The sequence below is a fragment of the Anomaloglossus baeobatrachus genome, chromosome 5 (genome assembly GCF_048569485.1).
Source record: "Anomaloglossus baeobatrachus isolate aAnoBae1 chromosome 5, aAnoBae1.hap1, whole genome shotgun sequence".
Classification (NCBI taxonomy): domain Eukaryota; kingdom Metazoa; phylum Chordata; class Amphibia; order Anura; family Aromobatidae; genus Anomaloglossus; species Anomaloglossus baeobatrachus.
In genome coordinates, this window is record NC_134357.1 from 33,262,606 (window position 1) to 33,281,896 (window position 19,291).

Consider the following 19,291-nt stretch of genomic DNA (forward strand, 5'->3'; position numbering starts at 1 on the left):
CAGCAGCTACTGCTGACTAAACAGTGGAGCTATTGCATGGATGTGTGCCTCCTTCGCACAAAGCTTGAAAACTGAGCAGCCCGTGATCCCACGGGGGGTGTATAGCCAGAAGGGGAGGGGCCTTACACTTTTTAGTGTAATGCTTTGTGTGGCCTCCGGAGGCAGTAGCTATACACCCAATTGTCTGGGTCTCCCAATTAGGAGCGACAAAGAAATAGAAGCAATGGACTCTATACCCATACTCTGCAACCTGTGGATGGCCAGACATTGTAAAACCATGGCTCCAGTAGTAGAAGAACCCTGATCCAGTGGCCACGTCAGTGGTCCATGGTTGCACATCCAGAGCCCGCCGGACCACCTTACTTGAGATATCCCCAGCGCACTGCACCTACTAATGAGAGGAGGCGCTGAAAGTGCCGCAGGTACGAGGTTGCCGTATGATGCAACCAATCTGCACTTCGTGTGAGTGCATACAAAGTTTTCAGAGCAAAAACCTCTTCAAATCCAAAAGGTGGAAGTGCTGCTCCGCTTTTGCTCCGACAACTCTATGTGAACATGTCCTTACATTGCTACATTTCTATTCAGTCTAGACAGTACAAACCCCCAGCTGTGAGAAGAATTTGGGGGACAGGCTCACAGCAAGCAGAGATTTTGCAACGGGTGAGAAATTTTGATTTCTTCATTCAGTGGAGTGGAATGCAGTTTTCTGTTCTTTTATCAGCTAGAACTGTCTCACTGGAGCTTTTTTTTTAAACAATGCTTGACAAATCCCAAGATCAACACTTCAAGGGAACCTGTCAGGTGCAACATGCACCCAGGACCACGAGCAGTTCTGGGTGTATATTGCTAATCCCTGCCTAACTGTCCCTGTATACACTAGCATAGATAAAAAGATCTTTAGAAAAAGCATTTCTAAAGATCCCATATGATATGCTAATGAGTATAGGGACTAGTCCCCTGGGCGTTAGCTCTCTTGGCTAGTTGACCCCCTTAGCATGTAAGCATGCCTCTGTGGGCGTGCTAACATGCTAATGAATGCACAGCGTCAGAGGATGGTCGCACTCACCTGTCTGGTGCTATCACGTCCAACTCCTGGATTTCGGCTCAGTGCGCATGACCCAGGACTTTTGGTTGTGCGTACTATGTAGCCGTGTGTACGCGTCCTGACTTCAAACTTTAGTTGTGCGCATGACTGAAAGTCCAGGATAATGCGCACTGACCCGAAATCCAGGAGTTGTATGCAATGGCAGCAAAGAGGTGAGCGCGACCTTCCTCTGACGCTGTGCATTCATTGGCATGTTAGTACACCCACAGGGGCATGCTAACATGCTAAGAGGGCCGAATAGCCAAGGAAAGTAATGCCCTTGCAACTAGTCCCTGGCCTCATTAGCATATAATAAAGGATGTTTAGAAATACTCTCTCTAAAGATCCCTTTTATACAGGGACAGTTCGACAGGGATTAGCAATATGCACCCAGAAGTGCTCGTGGTTCTGGGTGCATATTGGACCTGACAGGTTACCTTTAAAGGGGTTTATCCAAGAAAATAAAAACAAGTCTGATTTCTTTCAGAACCTGCCCCATGCATGCCTGTGGGTTGTGTCTGCTATTTCAAACCAGCTTTATTGTAGTAAATGGCGTGGAGCTGCAATACAAGCAACCTATGGTCAGAAGTGGCACTGCTCCTGATACAAAGCAGCCATGATTTTCTATTCCTTTAATGACACTTGCTTCCAATCCGGATACATTTACACTCATGTACCAGGAGTTTGCAGATATGGTGTGGTCCGTGCCCTTATCACCTTACCTTTATACTGTGACGTCTTCTCTCCAGCCTCATCGTCATCATCGTTATCTTGCCGGAATCTCTTCTTCTGGGCTTTTTTCTGCAAACAGAAAGATCAGTGAATATTTCAGTATCCCCGGGGTAGAAGGAATCTGTGATTATCGTTGTGCCCATACAGGCAGTAACATCAGAATTATACATAAATTCACTGGTTACATCCAGTCCTGGGACCTGAAGGTGCAGAATCCTTCACTCTGGGTTTCTCCATGGCTACGCTAAGTGTCAGGTATACTGTGCAACTTACTTGCAAATGGCTATATTATATTGTGGCTAAAGGGTGATCCCGCTCCATTAACCCCCATGGGGCATATGGACGTAACTATATCCATGCTGGAGTCTTCAAGTATGGAGCAGGCTCAGAAGAGTGCAGGGAGTAGCAGAAACTGAAGCTAGCTCCGACCACTGCTGTCAATCATTGACAGCAGCATTTAAAAGACACGACTGCAAGACACTGCTGGGACAACAATACAGCCAGAGGCCTGCAGAAGACCCCATGTCTGCTATGTTCGTCCCCCTATGAACCGAAGCCTGTAGCCGAGCAGAATTTACACTATATACTGCAAATTACAGTATATAGGTTCAGATTCCCTAAGGGAAATAAAAAACAATTTAACAAAAAAAGGAAAAAAAAAAAAAAGAAAAAAAAAAATATATATATTATATATATTATATATATATATATATATATATATATATATATATATATATATATATATATATATATATGATAGTGCCACAATCGTTCTGACATGAAGAATATCATCGCCTGGCTATTTTTAGCATGCAAATGTATGCCATAAGAGCAAAACCCAAAAAATAATTGAATTTTTTTTATCACTTCCATCTGTTTTTTTTTCCCAATTTTGTAGTACAGATAACAAAATGAATTTTTGAAATTAAAAACTACAAAAAAAAAAACAAACATAAGCCTTCATAAGGCTAAATAAACATTTTATGGCTCAAAAATAAGAAAGAAAAAAAAAAATTGCTTGGTCCTTAAGTAATTAATATGCTGTTAGGGAATAAAGAAATTCCCAAGAACCTTCCCTTTGCCACCGCTGGGAGTTGTAGTTTTGTGTCCGTTGGCGTTCACCACTGCACAATACTGGATTATTTACATGGATGATATAAAGGCAGGACACCCCACAGACAAATATCCACGTACGGCCACCGTAACACAAACCCTGAAATTTACCGTGCGAAGTCCAACTTCTTGCATGAGGTCTGCCATCTCTTCATCCACACCTATCAATTAAGACAAAAAAAAAAAAACTTTGAGACATTGGAGGAGGGAGATGGAGCTGCAGGATCTCTCCCACAGTGTGATACTCTGCTGTGAGAGGGGAGGAGGATCTGATCAGATGACAGCTCAGCAACGGAGAAAGAATAATCATATAATATATAACAAGCTATAATAGACTACAGTAGATTTAACCCCATACAGTAAATTTATAATTGTGTGCATCACTTAGTGGTTAAAGTGCCCCCTCCAAATCATTACTTTATTAGCTGTGTATACCCATTATAATCTATAGTCTAGAAACCTCTTCTCTATGTACCCAAATGACAAGTGCGGCACTTACCTTTCGGCTTCTCCTCTTGAGAGTCATCGTCCTTGATAATGAGTCGGCCATCTGCTGTCACTTTGAAGTCGTGGCTCTTCTTTTTGCTCTTCAGACCGGGTTTGGTGGCTGTAATGTGAAAAGACAATATATAAAAGTTATTCAGCGAATAGAGCTCTGAAGTACACTGAAAGGTTAACGCAGTTCAAGGCTATAATGCTGGCTACGACTCAAGATCGGTGAGTGATGCATAATTCACTGTAATTATAGGATTACACAACTTTTTAAACTACATTATATCCACTGGTAAAGAATTAGCATCGTCCAGACGTCTGCCAACAAAGACCACCCCATATGTGCTGGATGTCGGCTGGAAATAACAATTGTCTCCTTTTGCAGACTGAATGAAGCGCTAACACCCGCGGGTTATTCCCGCAAGATGACGGACCTAGCACTCGCTGAGCCGCGTTTGGATCGAGGAAATTCAGCGGCTCGTCGTCTCCTCCTTCCTTCAGCCAGGCCTGGCTCATCTGCCGGACCTGTTTCTTCTGCTGCTTTGTCGGCTTCTCATCCGCCTCCTCTTCCTCCTCATCTGTATCTGCCAAGATGTCTTCAATGCTGAAAATATAAATCCCAGAAGAAAAGTTACAGCCCCCTAAAATGCAGCTTTTAAAATCTAAAATGTAATTTATTAAATGTAAATATTTTGAAAAACTCTCTTCTGTTCATCTCCCCTCCGTGATGGCCTCAGCATTATATAGATGCATGCAGATAAAGACATGTCTGCAGTCAACACTAGAGGGAGCCGAGGAGCTTACATTAGAGGGAGCACCACTTATACGTAGGAGACTAACCCCTATAAAAATCATATCTGTAATATACATTTTTGTCGTTTAATTGGCATAAAAAAAAAATAAACTAAATATTTGAAATGCAAATGAGGCAGCTTCAGTGCACCCTACCATAGCAAAGGGCTTATGGCACCGTTACACCCTGTCAATTTGCATCATGTCTGGATTGACAGTGTCTCATTGCCTGAATTCTGCAGCCGTGATCAGAGTATTATTTTCGGCTCCTGTCTGCGGCCTTTGCTCGGTCACCATGCTGCAGACAGGAGCTAGCAATGAGAGCGCACACCGACACTGCAGAAGCCAAGACGTGTGCCGCTCATTGTCTGCTCTTATCTACGGCTGCCTCTCCATACTGTACTGTAGACAGGAGCAAAGGATTAAAGCAGGCAATAAAAGAGCGGGTGCAGAGATCAGGGAGCACTTACTTATGACCGTGCTCAGTATGTAGAATGCCGGGGCATAACATTACTAAGGTGCAGCAAAGCTCTTACATTTGCGTATAAATATATATTTAACTTATGTTAATAAAACCTACACTACAGGAATGATTTTTTTTATGGGCTGTATCGTACATGTATAGGTGGTTTAGATAGGGTTTTGGTGGGTGATAGGTTCCATTTTAAAGTACAGTAGCGCCCTTTAGTGGTGGCTTTGGGCAAACAAAAGTGAAAGAGGTTGTCCACTACTTTTACATTGATGACCTAGGATAGGTCACCAATGTCTAATTGGCAGAGGTTTCTGACCCAAGCCAATTAGCTGCCCTCTGTGCCAGCGATGGCAGCTGGAAATGCTTAGTTCCGCAGCTGCTCCATCTGATAGCGGCCGGGTACTGCACATCCGCCGACCATTCAAATCAATAGGAGGCAGATGTGCAAGTACCCAACTGCAGCCACTTTTCAATTGACGGGGCAGCTCCAGAACTGAGCATTTCAGGCCCCCTTATGCCATTGGCAAACCGAACAGTTGATCGGTGGCGGTGCCGAGTGTTGAACCCCGGCTGATCAGACATTGATGACCTATCCTAATGATACGCCAACAATGTTAGTGAACAACCCCTTTAAAGATCAAACTATCCGGGGTATTTGCAGCTTTGCATAAAGAAGAAAAAAAACAAAAAAACAAGAGCTGCAAACTTTTAAATACAATAAGGCCATGTGCCCACGGGAGCTGGGTATGTCCGCAGGTTTCCCGCAGCAGCTCCCCGGAATCCTCAGCTATACATAGCTGCGGGATTCCAGCAAAATATCTGCGGAAAACCTGCGGACATACTTACCTGCAGAAGTCCCGCATGAATAATTGACATGCAGTTATGTGCGGCTGAGGGACATCCGCAGCATATTCCACATCCACATATACCGCAGCATGGACACAGCACTCCCCATGTCCCAAAGGATAACAAGTGTTTGTACTAGCTAAAACCTGCGGATTTATCTGGAAAATCCAGATAAAACTGCAGGTTTTCCACGGCAAAATCCGCAGGTACAAGCTCCCGTGGGCACATAGCCTTAAAAGGTGACCAGTGCAGAATGTTGATAGTTGCTCGTTACCTTCTAGATAACACCGGTGGAGCTTGCATACACCAAAATCCCAAAAGAAAAAAAAAAAAAAAAAGATTGACGCAATGAGGCTGTTTCCCAACGCAAAAGTCTGAAATCCTGATTTATGTCAGGCTAAAACCCGTCTGGTAACTGCTGATGGATGACATGTTTATTGATCGTTACTAGAGGCCCTGGTGGAACATCCATGTCTGTACTCGGACACTGGTACCCCCCCAAATGCCGCCACCCTGAGCGCTTCTAGGGTTTACAAATCTCACAGGTTGTCACAGTCTTGTAAATACCAGAGGTGCCGGGAATTCTGGTATTTGAGTGTCGTCAAATAAAGTTTGCAGGACCTTCGCCCGGAAGCCATGGAGAACCAACGAGGGCGCCGGACCAGGGCGTTTCTGCTCAAGTCATCAATCTGTTATTACTCACTCGTCTCCCTTGTGCTTTGTACCCTCCTCGTCATCCTCATCACCCTCCGATGCCGCCTGTTTCAGTGCTTTTCGTTTCTTGTTTTTAGCCTCAGCCTTCCGGATGTTGACCAGGACCTTGTGATAATCCTCCGGGAGCATGTCCTTCACTAACTCAAACCTGCAAGTACAAAAAATGATCGTGACTGCAGCAAAAATACCCATGGGAAGTCCCAAAATGCCAGAAATCAACCAAGCAGACGGTTGATCAACTTTGTCTTCCATTTTTCGGACACAAGCGGAGCTCCACCAATCGGTGGGGATCGCTGATCAAAACTTCTAACAAGTTTATAGGGCATGTGGAAGGTTTTGTGACAGTGCAGTTACACTTTAAGCCTACTCCTCACCATACACAGCTCTTCATGACATTGGCTTACCCAAATTTGCGGATGAATTTTGTGAAGATGTTCTTCAGCTTCACGCGGAAATGACGCCGCACGTCCTTGTTTATACTGCCGATGGCTTCCATCTACAGGATTATACGGAGAAATAACACATTATGCTAAGAAATAAACACGTATTGTAGGAGGACAAGACAGTAAACCAGGGTCGAGCACCACTACTACAGCTATAGCGCCAAACTGGTGATCAATGGCAACAGAATGGGAATCCAAGTGAAACTGCCCGCAAACACCCAAAAGATCTCGCCGAGAAAACAGGTCCTCCTTGCTGGCCCCTTTCATTTTCAGCTGGGACTCATTTGAGATAGGTGCGGCCCAACGCAAACGAGTGTAAGCATGGGGGGGGGGGGGGATTTGGCTTGCTTGGTTCGTTCTTCTGGTGAAGATTGGGGTCTTATTTCAGAAGATCATAAGCATGGGTGGGGCTTAGCTTGCCTAGGCTGTCGTGAAGAGATGCATGTGGCTAATCTGTCGAAAGAATATAAGCATGGGTGGGGCTTGTCTCGTCTAGGTCTTCTCGTGCAAATGGGTGTCGCTAATTTGTCAGAATATAAGCATAGGTGGGGCTTAGCTTGACTAGGTCTGCACGTTGATGGGTGTGGCTAATTGTCAGAATATAAGCATAGGTGGGGCTTAGCTTGTCTAGGTCTTCTCGTGCAAATGGGTGTCGCTAATCTGTCAGAATATAAGCATAGGTGGGGCTTAGCTTGACTAGGTCTGCAAGTTGATGGGTGTGGCTAATTGTCAGAATATAAGCATAGGTGGGGCTTAGCTTGTCTAGGTCTTCTCGTGCAAATGGGTGTGGCTAATCTGTCAGAAGAATTTAAGCATGGATGGGGTTTAGCTCGACTAGCTTTACATGGAGATGGGTGTAGCTAAACTGTATGAATATAAGCATGGGTGGGGCTGAGCTTGCCTAGGTCTGCACGTGGATGGGTGTGGCTAATGTCAATATTGTAAGCATGGGTGGGGCTTAGCTTGCCTAGGCTGTCGTGAAGAGATGCATGTGGCTAATCTGTCGAAAGAATATAAGCATGGGTGGGGCTTGTCTCGTCTAGGTCTTCTCGTGCAAATGGGTGTGGCTAATTTGTCAGAATATAAGCATAGGTGGGGCTTAGCTTGTCTAGGTCTTCTCGTGCAAATGGGTGTCGCTAATCTGTCAGAATATAAGCATAGGTGGGGCTTAGCTTGACTAGGTCTGCACGTTGATGGGTGTGGCTAATTGTCAGAATATAAGCATAGGTGGGGCTTAGCTTGTCTAGGTCTTCTCGTGCAAATGGGTGTCGCTAATCTGTCAGAATATAAGCATAGGTGGGGCTTAGCTTGACTAGGTCTGCAAGTTGATGGGTGTGGCTAATTGTCAGAATATAAGCATAGGTGGGGCTTAGCTTGTCTAGGTCTTCTCGTGCAAATGGGTGTGGCTAATCTGTCAGAAGAATTTAAGCATGGATGGGGTTTAGCTCGACTAGCTTTACATGGAGATGGGTGTAGCTAAACTGTATGAATATAAGCATGGGTGGGGCTGAGCTTGCCTAGGTCTGCACGTGGATGGGTGTGGCTAATGTCAATATTGTAAGCATGGGTGGGGCTTAGCTTGCCTTGGTATTTGTTGCGGTAGCTTTATGCATAGCTTCTGTCTGATGGGTGTAAGCATAAGTGGGCCTTAGTTTGCCTATTTTTTTTTTCCTTGCGAAGTCTTTTTTGTGTAAGAGGGGTTTAAACATGAGGTGGTGCTTACACTGCCTTGTTCCACATTATAGATGGCTCTGGGATAAGACGGTAGAGGATGTAGTCGCCTAAGAGGATATCACTTGTTGCCAATATTGGAGATTCGATCAGAAGAGGTCAGATTTTTTTTTTCCCTTAGAATGACAGTCACCAGAGAAAATTTTATCCACAGAAAGGAATGTTTGGAGATTGCAGCTCTGAAGCCCAAATAATAATGAATGCAGCCTTATACTAATAAACAGGCTGTAATTCAAGAGTACACAGCTTTACCCTTCAGCTGATTTTAATTAAGTTAATTATGAATAAATTAAAGAAGGGAATTTTGTTACTTACCGTAAATTCCTTTTCTTCTAGCTCTTATTGGGAGACCCAGACGATTGGGGTATAGCTACTGCCCTCCGGAGGCCACACAAAGCACTACACTAAAAAGTGCAAGGCCCCTCCCCTTCTGGCTATACCCCCCCGTGACATCACGGGTTCTCCAGTTTTAGTGCCAAAGCAAGAAGGGGGAAAGCCAATAACTGGTTTAAACAAATTAACTCCGAGTAACATCGGAGAACTGAAAAACCGTTCAACATGAACAACATGTGTACCCGCAAACAACCAAAAAAAAAATCCCGAAGGACAACAGGGCGGGTGCTGGGTCTCCCAATAAGAGCTAGAAGAAAAGGAATTTACGGTAAGTAACAAAATTCCCTTCTTCTTCAGCGCTCTATTGGGAGACCCAGACGATTGGGACGTCCAAAAGCTGTCCCTGGGTGGGTAAAGAAATACCTCATGTTAGAGCTGCAAGACAGCCCTCCCCTATGGGGAAGCCACTGCCGCCTGCAGGGCTCTTCTACCTAGGCTGGCGTCCGCCGAAGCATAGGTATGCACCTGATAATGTTTGGTGAAAAAAAGTGCAGGCTCGACCAGGTAGCTGCCTGGCACACCTGTTGAGCCGTAGCCTGGTGTCGTAATGCCCAGGACGCACCTACGGCTCTGGTAGAATGGGCCTTCAGCCCTGAAGGAACCGGAAGCCCCGCAGAACGGTAGTCTTCAAGAATTGGTTCTTTGATCCATCGAGCCATGGTGGCTTTAGAAACCTGCAACCCCTTGCGCGTACCAGCGACAAGGACAAAAAAATGCATCAGAGCGGCGCATGGGCGCCGTGCGGGAAATGTAGATTCTGAGTGCTCTCACCAGAACTAACAACTGTAAATCCTTTTCATACCGGAGAACCGGATGAGAACAAAAGGAAGGTAAGGATATATCCTGATTAAGAAGAAACGCGGATACAACCTTAGGGAGAAAACTCCTGAATAGGGCGCAGCACCACCTTGTCCTGGTGGAATACTAGGAAGGGAGCCTTGAATGACAGAGCCGCCAGCTCAGACACTCGCCGAAGCGACGTGATCGCAACCAGAAAGGCCACTTTCTGTGACAGGCGCGAAAGGGAAACTTCCCTCAGAGGCTCGAAAGGCGGCTTCTGGAGAGCAACTAGTACCCTGTTCAGATCCCATGGATCTAACGGCCGCTTGTACGGGGGCACAATATGACAAACCCCCTGTAGTAACGTGCGCACCTTAGGAAGACGTGCTAGACGCTTCTGAAAAGAACACGGATAGTGCCGAGACTTGCCCTTAAAGGGAGCCGAGCGACCAACCTCTTTCCCAACCAGATTGCAGGAGGGAAGGCAAAGTAGGCAATGCCGATGGCCAGGGAGATACTCCCTGAGCAGAACACTAAGATAAGAATATCTTCCACGAGTTGTGGTAGATCTTGGCAGACCGCGGCTGGCTAGCCCGTCTCATGGTGGCAATGACGTCGTGCTCCCGGTCGACCGACGGTGAGATGCCACAGATCTCGGTACCACGACCTCCCCGGCCAGTTTGGGGCGACGAGGATGGTGTGGCAGCAATCGGTAGCTGGAACTGTGACCAATCCTGAGCCAAGGCGCCTGTCGCCAGAGCTCTTTGATCGTAAGACCGCGTCATGAAAATCGGGACCTTGTTGTTGCCGAGAAGCCATGACGTCGACGTCCGTCTTCATCCTGCGGCTACAGATTTCTTGAAAACAAACGGGTGCAGAGCCCATTCCCCTGCGTCCACGCCCTGGCGACTGAGGAAGTCTGCTTCCTAGTGTTGTACGCCCGGGATGTGAACAGCTGATATGGTGTATGCTCTGTCTTCTACCCATAGCAGAATCCGCCGGACCACTTGGGAGGCTTGTCGACTGCGTAGTCCGCCTTGGTGGTTGGTGTATGCCACCGCTGTGGATAGTCCGACTGAATTCGGCTCTATTTGCATTCCAGCCACTGCAGGAAGGCTTGCAGTGCAAGATACACTGCCCAGAGCTCCAGACCACTGAGTTGAAGAGTGGACTCCTCTGAAGACGGTCTTTGACCGTCTGGAAAAGTGACACGTTCCTGTGTAGGGACATCGACTTCCCTCCCATAAGCGAAGAATGTGCTATTGAGGCGGACGCAGATGAAACTGCGTGAAAAAAGCTCGCCTCTGGATGAGGCGCCTCCTTGAAGGAGAGACTGCCCCCTCGTCTGTAGTGAACGCTGTTTGTCCAGCGGAAGCTTCACTATCGCTGAGAGAGTGTGAAAACTCTCCAGGAGATGCCAGCGATTGGGTTCAACCTTGAAAAGTTGAAGACCCACCCGAAACTCTGGGAAGGGTCCAGCGCCATGTTCAGGTTGTGTTGGCATGCTTCTAAAGGAGAGTGCCTTGACCAGTAGATTGCCCAAGTAAAGGATCACAGAGTGACCGTGAGAGCGCGGGACTGCTCCCTCTGCTGCCACGAACTTGGTGAACACCCGTGGGGCTGTCGCCAGCCAAAGGGTATGGCTACGAAACGAAATATTCTCGTCTTTAATAACGAATCGTAGCCAACGCCGGTGCCTCGGAGCAATCGGCACGTGTAGATAAGCATCCTGATGTCTATTGATGCTAGGAAAACTCCTTGAGACAGAGAGGCAATGACGGAGCGGAGTGATGCCATCCGGAACCGCCTGGTTTTCACGTGCTTGTTAAGCAGTATAAATTCCAGAACGGGACGGAAGGAGCCGTCCTATTTTGGCACCACGACCAGGTCGGAGCAAAATGCGTATCTGGTTCCTGAAGAGGAACAGGGATTACCGCTCTTTCCGCCTGCAGAAGAGCCTCGGCTCGGTCGGTGCGGTAGTTTGAAAACAAACTGACTCTCACTCACAGGCCCTTGACCTGCGGTAGGTAAATGCCGCTAAAGCGGGGGAGTCTGCCCCCCCGCGGTTGCGGAGTGAGAGGGCTGAAAATTATGAGGAAAAACACTTTGGTAGCGGGTCCTCCGGCTGCCTTCCCCGGGCGTGATTGAGCCCGCTAGGAATCTATGCCCTTCTGGGCTTTTTGAGTCGTCTTGGATAGTTGAATGATTTCATTCAACCCTTACCAACAGACTATCACTAGATAAAGGCAACCTGGTTAAGCACTTCGTTGGAAGCAGCCTCTGTTCCAATCTCTCAACTACTAGCCTCTGCGTAAAAACACGGAGTTGGCGGATGCCACTGACGTCCGGCTCGTAGAGTCTCGGACAGCAATAACAGCATGATTCGCCATGCCGACATTGCGAGTTAAAGACGCTGCTGGGACCGAGAGTACCTGTGACAGCGACCCCCTGCGCAATACTAGCTGAAACAGCTTGGAGTGCCTTCACGGCTGCGACTGCCGGAGCAACCGACCTGCCGATAGCTTCATAGACAGATTGCAACCAGAGGCCAATCTGCCTGTCAATGGCATTTTGAAGTGAAGTCCTATCCACCACTACAACTATAGATCTAGCTGCAAGCATGGAGATTGGGGGATCCACATTTGGATACTGGGTCTAGCGCTTGACCACGTCAGGGGGGAGCGACACGTGTCTCATTAATACGGTCGGAGAAACGCTTATCGTGATAAGCGTGTCGTTTCTGGACTGCTTCTCTGGAGTCAGAGTGCTAAACAAGTACTCAATATACGCTTGAGATACTGAAATAGAGATTTCTCTTGCTGTGAAGCTGACCCCTCCACTGGAGGAGTTGAGGGAGAAATACCCAACCTTTCGTTGATGGACGCAATAAGATTATTCACTATGGCGTCACCATCCGGTGTATCCGGATTGAGAGCGGTCTCAGGATCAGAGTCCTGAACAGCTACGTCTGCCTCATCGTACAGAGAGTACTCCAGCTGGGACCTTGACCAGTGATGGAGTCGAGGGCTAATCCCAGCGAGCCCGCTTAGGCCATCTGGGACTGTCGACCGTGTCGGATGCCTGCTCTCTGGGATGCCTGGAATCACTCTGGCGCCTTGAGATGCTCCCAATCCGGGCGGCCAGGGTCATTGCAACCATATTGCCCACGGTCTGCTTGGGGTGCAAAGTCTGTAAGATGTCAGTCATAGTCACAGACAATATATCAGCGGAAAAACTGCAACTTCGTCCCTGTCTCTGGACAGAGATCACAGGTGGTTCTTTTGGCCACATATAGCAGAGACCCCGGTTGAGCAATTGCACGCACTGGGGGTCCTGGAACTGTATGACATGCAGTACAAGCAGCATAGAAAGCCCGTGCATTGGCAACTTGTCTTTTTCTGCTGTTGTTGTCTAGCTATCTAAGAGCCTAGCCGAGGATAGCGACCGTACAGTGAATAGTCATACAAGCATGAAGTACAAATAAACACTTCAGTACATGTAGTACACGCAGCATTGAAAACTTGTGGCTTGGCACATTTGCTCTTCTGCTGCTGTTGTCTATTTATCTAGGAGCATGAGACAAGGATAGCGACATACAGTGAATGTATAGCATACAAGCATGACAGTAAACACTGCAGCACATGCAATCCAAGCAGCATTGAAAGCTTGCGCGTTAGCACCCTAGCCTTTCTGCTGCTGTTGTCTATTTATCCAGGAACATTAGCCAAGGATAGCGACATACAGTGAATGTATAGCATACAAGCATGACAGTAAACACTGCAGCCCATGCCAGTCAAGCAGCATTGAAAACTTGTGCCGTAGCGCCATTGCTCTACTGCTGCTTTTGTCTGTTTATCTGGGCGCATTAGCCAGGAATAGCGACATACAGTGAATGTATAGCATAACAATAAACCGTGCAGCACATGCAAGCGAAGCAGCATTGAAAGCTTGTGCCTTAGCACAAATTGCTCTACTGCTACTGTTGCCCAATCTGACAGTAAACACTGCAGCACATGCAAACGACGAAGCATTGAACGCTTGTGCCTCAGCAGCATTGCTTATTTGCTGCTGTTGCCCAGAATAGCGACAGTACAGTACAGTGCATAGCATATCAGCACACAGTCAAAAGCCCACTTCAGCATTAGTGGTGTCAGTACTGCTTACCGCCCGCACAAGAGCGGGTGTGAGGTCGCCCAAAAACCTGTGACTGGTTCCGTTCTCCCAGAGTGGAAACCATAATGGCTGCTGGCTTCTCTTCCCCGTCCTGTGCAGAGGGGCGGGCCGTGGGCGAGCCCCAGCCAAGAGCGGGAACCCGGCGTCTCACTGTGTTCAGTGAGAGGGGGCTGGAGAATGCAAAGCAGACTCCAGCTCCCTGCGCTGAGCTTCTGTACAGCGTCCCGCCCCTCCTCTGACTGGCAGGGCTGGGGCGGGAACGAAACGAAAGCTAGGCCGCAAAGCCGGGGACTCGAGTAATAAGCGCGGCCGTCCTATGTGCACGGCCGACGCCGAAGTCCCCCGGCGCACCACAAGTCCCAGCCGCGCCACAATGTAAAAAACAATCAGCAGCGGCCGGCGCGGCCGTTTTCAATACATAAATTCACTCAGCAAAGCTGCAGTGAATAATAGCACCAGCGCTCCGCGCTGTTGTCCCCGGCGCACTAACACTCCCAGCAATGCTGGTGTGTGTGTGCGCGCTTGCCCGGGGACACAGAGTACCTTGATGTAGCAGGGCCCTGTCCCTGACGATACTCAGCTCCATATCCAGCAGGTTCTTTTGGGTCTGTGGATGGAGCTCGGTCTCTGTGCCTGGAGACCGGTAAGATCCCACTTCACCCAGAGCCCCTCATGGGGATGGGGAAGGAAAACAGCATGTGGGCTCCGGCCTCTGTACTAGCAATAAGTACCTCAACCTTACAACACCATCCACGGGTGAGAAGGGAGCATGCTGGGGGCCCTAGTATGGGCCCTCTTTTCTTCCATCCGACATAGTCAGCAGCTACTGCTGACTAAAATCTGTGGAGCTATGCATGGATGTCTGACCTCCTTCGCACACAAAGCTAAAACTGGAGAACCCGTGATGTCACGGGGGGGTATAGCCAGAAGGGGAGGGGCCTTGCACTTTTTAGTGTAGTGCTTTGTGTGGCCTCCGGAGGGCAGTAGCTATACCCCAATCGTCTGGGTCTCCCAATAGAGCGCTGAAGAAAAAGGTCTGGTGAGTTCTTCTCCCCGTTCCAGAACGAGCACCACATCTGTCCTGGTGTTACAACTTATCCCTAAACTTATCCCTATTCAAGTAAGAACTGAATTGCAATACTAGACATCTACCATGGACAAGAGTGGCGCTGTTTCTGGGTGAACAGCAGACACTTTACTTATTGCTGGACATCCCCATTAAAAAACCATGTCAAGTGCTGCCCCACAATGCCTCACCATCATCTGCAAGTGTCTGGAGAGGACCTTCAGGTCCATGACAAAGATTATGACTTTAATGAAGCCCAGTGCCGCCTTCACCACCTCCCTTGTTTTGGAGCTCAACAAGAGGCAGACGTTCTCCAGTAACTGCTCGATCACCGCCAGCCCCATGTGATCTGCAATAATGAGATGAACATTCAGTGACTTATCAGATATAGAACAGTCTAATGCTGGAAATATTATATTGTAGGTACGTCTGTACAGGTTTGCAAAGCTTTATAGATTTTTTTTTTTTACATACCGTATATACTCGAGTATAAGCAGACCCGAGTATAAGCCGATTCTCCCAATTTTACCACAAAAAAAAGAGAATTTTGTTTACTTACCGTAAATTCCTTTTCTTATAGTTCCGTATTGGGAGACCCAGACCATGGGTGTATAGCTTCTGCCTCCGGAGGACACACAAAGTACTACAATTAAAAGTGTAGCTCCTCCCTCTGAGCTTATACACCCCCTGGTGAGCCAGTCCTAGCCAGTTTAGTGCAAAAGCTGAAGGAGAATAGCCACCCACAAGTAGAACCGAGCAAGAACCGGAACAACCGGAGACTCTGTCCACGACAACAGCCGGTGATAACACACGGAACAAGAAAATTGCCAACAGGCAACAGGGAGGGAGCTGGGTCTCCCAATACGGAACAATAAGAAAAATAATTTACGGTAAGTAAACAAAATTCTCTCTTTATCGTTCCTATGGGAGACCCAGACAATGGGACGTTCCAAAGCTGTCCCTGGGTGGGAATGAACAGAAAAAAAACTAAGAAGTAGGCGGAGCCTAACTTCACAAGTGGGCGACAGCCGCCTGAAGGATGCATCTGCCCAAGCTCGCATCTGCCGAAGCATGAGCATGCACTTGGTAGTGCTTCGAAAAAGGTATGCAGGCTAGTCCAAGTGGCAGCCTGACAGACTTGTTGAGCCGTAGCCTAGTGCCTAAAAGCCCAAGAGGCACAGACAGCTCTGGTCGAGTGTGCTTTGATCCCCGGCGGGGGAGGCACCTGAGTACTCTGGTAGGCGTCCGAAATGGTCGATCTAATCCAACGGGCCAAGGTCGGCTTAGAAGCAGAGAGACCTTTGCGCCGCGCCCTGTGGTTAGCACAAAAAAAGAGAATTTTGTTACTTACCGTAAATTCTTTTTCTTATAGTTCCGTATTGGGAGACCCAGCACCCTCCCTGTTGCCTGTTGGCAGTTCTCGTTCCGCGTGTTATCACCGGTTGTTGTAAACAGAGGCTCCGGTTGTTCCGGTTCTTGCTCTGTCTTTACTTGTGGGTGGCTATCCTCCTTCAGCTTTTGCACTAAACTGGCTAGATCTGGTTAACCAGGGGGTGTATATGCTCGGAGGGAGGAGCTACACTTTTTAGTGTAGTACTTTGTGTGTCCTCCGGAGGCAGAAGCTATACACCCAATGTCTGGGTCTCCCAATACGGAACTATAAGAAAAAGAATTTACGGTAAGTAAACAAAATTCTCTTTTTCTTTATCGTTCCTATGGGAGACCCAGACATTGGGACGTCTCAAAGCAGTCCATGGGTGGGAATAAACAGAAACTGAGAAGTAGGCGGAGCCTAACTTCACAAATGGGCGACAGCCGCCTGAAGGATGCGTCTGCCCAAGCTCGCATCTGCCGAAGCAGGAGCATGCACTTGGTAGTGCTTTGAAAAGGTATGCAGGCTAGTCCAAGTGGCAGCCTGACAGACTTGTTGAGCCGTAGCCTGATGCCTGAAAGCCCAAGAGGCACCGACAGCTCTGGTCGAGTGTGCCTTGATCCCCGGCGGGGGAGGCACCTGAGTACACTGGTAGGCATCGGAAATGGCCGACCTAATCCAGCGAGCTAAGGTCGACTTAGAAGCCGAGAGACCCTTACGCCGACCTGTGGTTAGCACAAAGAAGGGAATTTTGTTTACTTACCGTAAATTCCTTTTCTTCTAGCTCCTATTGGGAGACCCAGACAATTGGGTGTATAGCTTCTGCCTCCGGAGGCCACACAAAGTATTACACTTTAAAAAGTGTAACCCCTCCCCTCTGCCTATACACCCTCCCGTGCATCACGGGCTCCTCAGTTTTGGTGCAAAAGCAGGAAGGAGGAAACTTATAAATTGGTCTAAGGTAAATTCAATCCGAAGGATGTTCGGAGAACTGAAAACCATGAACCAAAAGAACAATTCAACATGAACAACATGTGTACACAAAAGAACAAACAGCCCGAAAGGAACAGGGGCGGGTGCTGGGTCTCCCAATAGGAGCTAGAAGAAAAGGAATTTACGGTAAGTAAACAAAATTCCCTTCTTTGTCGCTCCATTGGGAGACCCAGACAATTGGGACGTCCAAAAGCAGTCCCTGGGTGGGTAAAAGAATACCTCGATAAAAAAGAGCCGAAAACGACCCCCTCTTACAGGTGGGCAACCGCCGCCTGAAGGACTCGCCTACCTAGACTGGCGTCTGCCGAAGCATAGGTATGCACCTGATAGTGTTTCGTGAAAGTGTGCAGACTAGACCAGGTAGCTGCCTGACACACCTGCTGAGCCGTAGCCCGGTGCCGCAATGCCCAGGACGCACCCACGGCTCTGGTAGAATGGGCTTTCAGCCCCAAAGGAAGCGGAAGCCCAGAAGAAAGGTAGGCTTCAAGAATCGGTTCCTTGATCCACCGAGCCAAGGTTGACTTGGAAGCCTGCGAACCCTTACGCTGGCCAGCGACAAGGACAAAGAGGGCATCTGAACAGCGCAGGGGCGCCGTGCGAGACACGTAGAGCCGGAGTGCTCTCATCAGATCTAATGAGTGCAAATCCTTTTCACATTGGTGAATTGGATGACGGCAAAATGAAGGTAAGGAGATATCCTGATTGAGATGAAAAGGGGATACCACCTTAGGGAGAAATTCCGGGACCGGACGCAAAACCACCTTATCCTGGTGAAAAACCAGGAAGGGGGCTTTGCATGACAGCGCTGCCAGCTCCGACACTCTACGGAGCGATGTAACTGCCACTAGAAATGCCACCTTCTGCGAAAGACGTGATAAAGAGACATCCCGCAGCGGCTCGAAAGGTGGTTTCTGAAGAGCCGTTAGCACCCTGTTAAGGTCCCAGGGTTCCAGCGGACGCTTGTAAGGTGGGACTATGTGGCAAACTCCCTGCAGGAACGTGCGGATCTGCGGAAGCCTGGCTAGACGCCTTTGAAAAAAATACGGATAGCGCCGATAATTGTCCCTTGAGAGAGCAGAGAGACAAACCCTTGTCCATTCCGGATTGAAGGAATGAAAGAAAAGTGGGTAAGGCAAAGGGCCAGGGAGTAAAACCCTTATCAGAGCACCAGGATAAGAAGATCCTCCAAGACCTGTGATAGATCTTGGCGGACGTTGGTTTCCTGGCATGTCTCATAGTGGCAATGACATCTTGAGAGAACCCTGAGGACGCTAGGAGCCAGGACTCAATGGCCACACAGTCAGGTTGAGAGCCACATAATTCAGATGGAAAAACGGCCCTTGTGACAGCAAGTCTGGGCGGTCTGGGAGCGCCCACGGTTGACCCACCGTGAGATGCCACAGATCCGGGTACCACGACCGCCTCGGCCAATCTGGGGCGACGAGAATGGCGCGACGACAGTGGGACCTGATTTTGCGCAGCACTCTGGGCAGCATCGCCAGAGGAGGAAATACATAGGGCAGTCGAAACTGCGACCAATCCTGAACTAATGCGTCCGCCGCCAGAGCTCTGTGATCTTGAGACCGGGCCATGAATGCCGGGACTTTGTTGTTGTGCCGTGACGCCATGAGATCGACGTCCGGCGTTCCCCAGCGGTGACAGATCTCTCGAAACACGTCTGGGTGAAGAGACCATTCCCCCGCGTCCATGCCCTGTCGACTGAGAAAATCTGCTTCCCAGTTTTCTACGCCCGGGATGTGAACTGCGGAGATGGTTGAAGCTGTGGCTTCCACCCACTGCAGAATCCGTCGGACTTCCTGGAAGGCTTGACGACTGCGAGTGCCGCCTTGGTGGTTGATGTATGCGACGGCAGTGGCGTTGTCCGACTGGATCCGGATCTGCCTGCCCTCCAGCCACCGATGAAAGGCCAATAGGGCTAGATACACTGCCCTTATCTCCAGAATATTGATCTGAAGGGATGACTATCGGAGTCCAGGTTCCCTGAGCCCTGTGATGGAGAAAAACCGCCCCCCACCCTGACAGGCTCGCGTCCGTGGTGACCACAGCCCAGGTGGGGGGTAGGAAGGCTTTTCCC

General features: G+C 48.6%; 2 protein-coding genes across 3 annotated transcripts in view; one reads left to right on the top strand and one right to left on the bottom strand.

Moving 5' to 3' along the window:
* LOC142310745 (M-phase inducer phosphatase 3-like) overlaps nt 1–19,291 on the top strand; it is a 286,384-nt gene that overhangs the window by 114,562 nt on the left and 152,531 nt on the right. The window lies entirely within an intron of this gene.
* RRP12 (ribosomal RNA processing 12 homolog) overlaps nt 1–19,291 on the bottom strand; it is a 132,034-nt gene that overhangs the window by 7,509 nt on the left and 105,234 nt on the right. The window contains exons 25-31 of the mRNA XM_075348380.1: nt 15,023–15,180; nt 6,650–6,741; nt 6,235–6,393; nt 3,856–4,025; nt 3,429–3,536; nt 3,041–3,090; nt 1,807–1,885 (exon numbers count right to left, since the gene is read on the bottom strand). Of these exons, the coding sequence (XP_075204495.1) occupies nt 1,807–1,885; nt 3,041–3,090; nt 3,429–3,536; nt 3,856–4,025; nt 6,235–6,393; nt 6,650–6,741; nt 15,023–15,180 (816 nt within the window). The remainder of the gene's footprint in view (nt 1–1,806; nt 1,886–3,040; nt 3,091–3,428; nt 3,537–3,855; nt 4,026–6,234; nt 6,394–6,649; nt 6,742–15,022; nt 15,181–19,291) is intronic.